Genomic DNA, 6,534 nt, shown 5'->3' on the forward strand with positions numbered 1-6,534 from the left:
TTTGTGATTGCAGTTGTGACAGGCAGGTATTCGAAGTTGTCAAAAGAAGGACATTTTGTACGGCAGCAGTAGCTGCAGAGTCCCACGGTGCTTTATTCTTGTGCCCTTCATGATCATAAATATATATGAACGCGGCATGTCACACTTCTGCTGAAGGGAAGTAGATGAGACACAAATCATTTACACATGCGGATGACTAAGTTCTACATCATTTGTTCAAGAGTTTGATGTTATCAGACCATGTTACACTGAGATACAAGCTTTGAGGTAGACCTGATGATCTCTTAGTCTCACTTTGTCCTTGACAAACACTAATCAGCACGAGAGATTTTTAAATACATTTATGCGATGTTCGAAGCTACATTTTTTCTGTTTTAAAAGGTTTATTCTCTGAACCGAGTCTTTATTCTGCAGAGCCATGTGACCTCCTGGTTTTGAATTCATCGTTTCATCCATCTCATTGAAAACATTTGCAAAAAGCCGCCCAAAGCTGCTAAAAGGTGATTTGTCTGATCAGAACCTTATTGATATCTACAGATTTTCTTTTTTTAAGAAATTGACATTCATACTCCCCCTTTTTAAAAATCAAAATACAAACTCCAAACATGAAATTAGCAATGGATATTCATGCTCTCTAGCGCTTTGGTAGAGCTGCTTTATCTTTCCTCCTGTGACACTAAGATATTGTCTTTAGGCTGTCGTGCTCCCCAGAGGATGAACTCTTTCTCTTTTCGACACTTCATGAACTTTTTACCTACATCAGAACAGAGCTTGTATTTTAAGTCTCAAAATTGGTAAGACGACAACAAATCACAAGTGTGGCTTTTCCCACCCATGACTTGAAACTTCAGTCATGAACTTTGCAGCCCAGCAGAGGTTGGACTTTTTCTATTGTGTTCCTTTACGAATGATCACTCTGTACTGCAAATGGCAATTCAAGCCACTCATCAGATAAAGTATATGACCCTTTACCAGCATAAAACATTGACCTGATGTGCACCAAAATGCATCAACCAGTATACTGTTACTTGAGCAAAACCTAACTACTATTTGAACACTGTGGTATTTCTACTTTTACTTAAATACAATATCTGAGTACTTCTTCCACCTCTGCTCCGAACACACCTCCTGTGTACAGAAACAACATGACTGCTGTAAGAGGGTCACCCATTTACTTTACTATTCTTGTATTAATTGCTGTTCATTAGCTTTGTACTTGGAATGTTAATTGAATCACAGCTTGTATGTATAGCTCTGCTGAGGTCACCTGTGGAGAATTTGGCGCCGCCCTCTAAAGCCAGTTATGAAACAAGTGCTGCACTTAAATACTGGCACTCAACCAGACAGTCTTCATTTACAACACCAATACAGAAGCAAGGAAGGAAGGATGGCGGATTACAAAGATATGCCCTCGTAAGTACAAATATTTGTATTTATTTCGATTTCATTTAATATGTAACTTATTTATATTTCAATAATACAATCGAAAATCTATTTCCAGTTGTTATCAATCAATGTCTATTCGATTAGAAATAATGTGAAAGTAAGCCTTTTCATGTAAGCAAGGTGAGTCAGTTATGCTCTTATATTTCGCCACTAAATTAATAATAATATAACCTGCGGACTACAGACACAAATGAGCTTTCTAGCTAAATCTGGCACATTGACATTGAGGTGAAAACTGAAATGTTGATTAATGTCCACGGTCCCTGTTAAACAAATAAAAATAATTATTTAAACAGAAAAGGTGAAAATATTTGAGTCATCAGTTTTTCCCTGTTTATCAATCAGTATATACACATATAATCAATTAAATATAAAGACATATCATGCAGTTTTAAGCAGATTTTCAACAATTACCAATTATCATTTAAATTTCTTCAGAGAAATATTTTAAATAATTACAGCTGTTTATATCCTATGTTATAAATGATTTGTTTCTTATATCTGCTTACAACTATAGTGTGTTATACACATTTGTCACATCGATCTATCCTCGGTGTCTTTCTTTAGGAAGCCGTGGGATACCTGCCGAGAGGTTCCCGCCGTTGAAGATGAACACACGCCATGGAAGATGATCAAACTACTAAAGATCATCTCCATGTGTGTCGTAGCTGTGCTTGTGTTTGGATTGGCCCTATGCAGCAAGGTTTGCTATTATTCATACATTTTGTTACGTATACATGAATTTGCATATGTGATGCATATTGAAGAGCAAGTTGACAGAAAGAGCTGTGGGAATATAGATTTAATTTAGGTGTAATAAGTGAAATCATAAGGATTACATTAAGTGAGACACATGTTAATGGAGCAGCTCATATCACAGTATTAACTAACCAATTGTACTTAAGTACAAGATAGACCCAAAGTTCAACAATGTCACCTTTGAATCACATATCTACTTTGACGACGCATTCAAACATGTTGAAGGCAGTCAGGGGAATCACCTCAACAAATATGCAGAGAACCTCGTGACAATCCTCACAGAAGTTTATGGGTAAGAACCATGTTTAGAGATGGCCTATACAGTTACTGTGCAATTTAGTGTTATGCATCAAAAATTTGTCCAGTACAATTGACCATCAAAGTTCTCTCATTCTGCGTCATCAGCATCTTCACAAACATCGATGACAAGTTCTTCAAACAGAATCAGCAGATCCCTGTGCAGAAGATCATAAGGACGCCGTACTGAGGTCGTCTGGTGGTCACCATGCCTCATGGGTACGTCATCATAGTTCACTTCAAGGACAAAGACCTCATCCGCCACAAGAAAAGATGGTCTCAGGTAGGAAAATAATGTCTATACATTTACATGTACCATTACAGCTCACGTTAGGTCACGTTCACGCTCAACAACGGTTGAACACTTGAAAATGAGTTGTGTTTGTTCTTATTTTCCAGGTCATGTATCTGTACTATCTTCTGGGCTGGAAACTCATGACCAAATATTACGCACGCTTGAAGAAGGGAGAGGACAAGGCTGAGCTGACAGCGGAGCTTCAGGTAAGATGAGGGTAAAACTTTTGCAGATTTGTTTTTATGCGCTCCAACACGCATCCACAGTATTTCTAAATTAATCCTAAATGTAAATCAAAACAAACTGTGCCTGTTCCTCCAGAGAGAGAAGCAAAACACCTACATCCTGGCTTTAGATGGCGACACAGACTTCCAACCGGCTGCTGTGATGCTGCTCATCGACCGTTTAAAAATGTACCCACGTGTCGGGGCAGCGTGTGGCAGGATTCACCCCACCGGATCAGGTGTGCATATTGTACAATAATTTAATTAAACTAGGAGAAGGCAGGAAAAAACTAACCAAACACAACATTAAATAACTGTCCAATCATATCAACAAAAAGAGCTCTAAGATCCACCACTGAAGCTGAAAGGGTTATGAACTGTTGAGATTTACAATACCTCTGTATTTCAATTACAGGTCCCACAGTGTGGTTCCAGAAGTTTGAATATGCTGTCAGTCATTGGCTGCAGAAGACAGCGGAGCACGTGATCGGCTGTGTGCTTTGCAGCCCCGGTTGCTTCAGTCTGTTCAGAGCAGAAGTGCTGATGGACGACAACGTGATGAAGAAGTACGCCACCAAGTCCACGGAGGCAAGCCACTACATCCAGTATGACCAAGGTGAGGATGTTGTTTGATAGGACTTCCTGTCTCTCACTCAGTCAGTCGGTCTCCTCTCACATATGAATGCACTTTTTGTTCACTGCAGGTGAGGACCGCTGGCTGTGTACTCTGCTGCTGAAGCAGGGATGGAGGGTGGAGTACAACGCAGAAGCTGATGCTTACACCAATGCACCTGAGGACTTCAAAGAACTCTACAACCAGGTGAGTGCTGTAGCTGATCGGAACTGTTCCAAGATTTGACAAACTCAGATACTCAGTAACTGTATATCCGAAGCATCTATGAATATCGATCTTGTTGGTTAAAAGTTGTCATTAAACCAAAAATCACACAAGTCAGGCTGATGATTATTTACCAACTTCAGCGTCGGCGATGGGGACCGTCCACATTGGCCAACGTGGTGGATCTGCTCGGCTCCACCAGCATCATTTCCAAGAGAAACCCGTCCATGTCCAAACCATTCATGTTCTACCAGCTCTTCGCCATCACCTCAGCTATTCTGGCCCCTGCCACGATCTGCCTGTTGATTGCAGGTTGGTGTTTTGTGTTTGTAGACACAATTTATTTTCAGATCAACCGATTTTTTTAAGAATGATTACATTTTGTTCAAATAAATGCAAAAATAAAAATCTGTATGTGCTTCCTTTTGTGGTCTCCAGGTAGTTTGATATTCGTGTTAAAAATAGATTCCAACGCTGCGCTGGTCCTGGCTGTGATACCTCCCATCATCTACCTGGCTCTTTGCTTTAAACTCAAATCGGACACTCAGATAACTATTGCTGGGGTCTTGAGTATCATATACGCATTCCTCATGTTGGTGGTGTCGATGTCCATTATCGGTAAGTAATATTCAAACAGGTATAACTTTATAGAAACACGTGCAGCGACTTCATTTGGACTTTGTAAAAAAAAAAGTTAGAAGAGCTGCTAACTCAACATGCCCTTATCTTTCTCCAGGCTCTATGGTGAAGGACAAAACCATCCTGACACCCAACAGCATTTTCGTCATCTCCATGGCCATGATTTACATCATCACTGCGATAATGCATCCTCAGGAAGTCCAACTGGTGTTTCACGGCTTTCTCTACATCCTCTGCATCCCCAGCGCCTACCTCCTGCTCACTATCTATTCCATGGTCAACATGAACAATGTGTCCTGGGGTACACGGGAGTCAAAACCTACCTCTGGAGCTGCAACACCAGATCCCGTCGCCATGCAAACAAAAACCCAGAGAGGTAGATACCATGTTGAAACCAAAAGAATAAAAAAGAGTTTACTGTCAAATCACTCACAGTGCAACACGAGACCAGTATTATTGTTTGTGCTGACTGAACTTAAGCTGATCTTCACCCTTGCAGCCAAAAGCACCTTCCAACGGTTCTTGTCTTGTCTTGCAAATGTTGCAAAAAATCCAACCAGAGAGCTGGAGGAGTGCAGCTCCCTGTCAACCAGGAGATCCTGATCACAGAGTCCCAACAGCCAGAACTCCAGCCCCAAAACACGATTGTGGGGGACGAAAGGATCCCAGAGGAACAGACGTAAGTCCTAAAGGTGGAACATCGATTGAAATGTAATGTGCCACAAAGTGTGAGATGATACTAATACATGTTATGATTCTGTTACAGGCAAGCAGAGCCTTTTTTTCAACTCACCTATCCAATGTAAGTTAAAATAATTGTGCAATAATCAATCAATCGTGATATATTCTTTTGCAAAAAGATTCCAGCTCTGTTGAAAATGTAATGCTCTCTAGTACCCTCCTGTCTTGCTCTTCCGTCCAGGTTTTGTCACACAACTACAGAATATGTCCACTGACATGCAGCTGCAGGAGGACTTGCTCGACAAGGTGTGTATGTCTCGTTTTATCAGGTCAGCGTGATCAACTGCCACTGAATCACATCGTCACAATGATGCTCACCATATTCTGTTTCATAATGCAGGTGAAAACTCTTAAGTTCTTGTTAAGCGCTGCATCTAAATATGCACAAATAACAGAATAACTGATTGAAAGGGTTTCTCTGCAGGAGGAGGAGTTCTTCATAGAGCTTCAGAGGAAGTACCTGGAACCTCTGCAGGACGACAAGGAGAGACAGAAAACGATGAGCAATGACCTGCGAGAGCTGAGGAACAAGGTACTGTAGGTGTGGGGTGCTGAATTACGGTACACATCTACAGTAACGGGAAACCACAATGCAATTTATGTTAAATTAATCTTATCCTTCTCTTCTACACACAGATAAACTTTGCCTTCTTCATCATGAATGCCCTGTGGCTAGTGGCGACATTTACCCTGCAGCTCTTTGGGGCCTCATTCTCCATCAAGCTCCCAAAGGTCAACCTCGAGCTGGAGTACACCGGGGAAGACGTAATAATTGATCCCATTGCCTTCATGTTCATCTTTGGATTCGCGACATCGGTTGTGATCCAGTTCCTGACGATGTTCTACCACAGGTGACCACTTGCACGAAATTACTTTGTTTTTCACCAACAGGGTTTTATTTGTAATGCTGTTTGCATGTTGGAAGGTCAATCTTTTTTTCTCTCAATCAAAATCATTCTTTCTTGTTCGGTCATCCAGAATCTTCACTCTGATCCATTATGTGGCCTTTTTGGACACAGAGCCCAAAGAGAAAAAGCCTGAACCAATATACCTGGAAGGCAAAAAGGTATTTACAACTATACTGTTTTACTTTAGCTACTGCTTAGTGTTGCCTCTTTTACTCTGTACCGCAATAATATTCATCTTTATGTATTCTTTCTTTATTGCAAATGTACAAAGTATTAAATGATTCATACTATGATATACCTCATTTGTATTCGTACTCGTCTCTTGTCTTGTGCTTGGACTCCCTGTTGTGTTTAATAAAACGCCTGCTTCACGCTACTCTGCCTGGT

The 6,534-nt window shown here is 40.7% G+C and overlaps 1 protein-coding gene across 1 annotated transcript; it reads left to right on the forward strand.

Annotated features, from left to right (window-relative positions):
- Nucleotides 1–1,387: 1,387 nt before the first annotated feature.
- Nucleotides 1,388–6,305, forward strand: LOC116377023 (chitin synthase-like; the record flags this gene model as incomplete). Its single annotated transcript, XM_031838549.1, is given in 16 exon segments — nt 1,388–1,413; nt 2,014–2,149; nt 2,352–2,497; nt 2,611–2,785; nt 2,902–2,984; nt 3,064–3,260; nt 3,437–3,637; nt 3,726–3,841; nt 4,003–4,171; nt 4,298–4,477; nt 4,596–4,874; nt 5,265–5,300; nt 5,421–5,485; nt 5,643–5,771; nt 5,876–6,090; nt 6,218–6,305. Coding segments are annotated over 16 exon segments (2,241 nt in total), but the record flags the coding sequence as incomplete, so codon positions are not given.
- Between the last annotated feature and the right edge of the window lie 229 nt (nt 6,306–6,534).

This window comes from Anarrhichthys ocellatus, unplaced genomic scaffold (assembly GCF_004355925.1).
Source record: "Anarrhichthys ocellatus isolate YVR2014 unplaced genomic scaffold, GSC_Weel_1.0 scaffold822, whole genome shotgun sequence".
Taxonomy (NCBI): Eukaryota; Metazoa; Chordata; class Actinopteri; order Perciformes; family Anarhichadidae; genus Anarrhichthys; species Anarrhichthys ocellatus.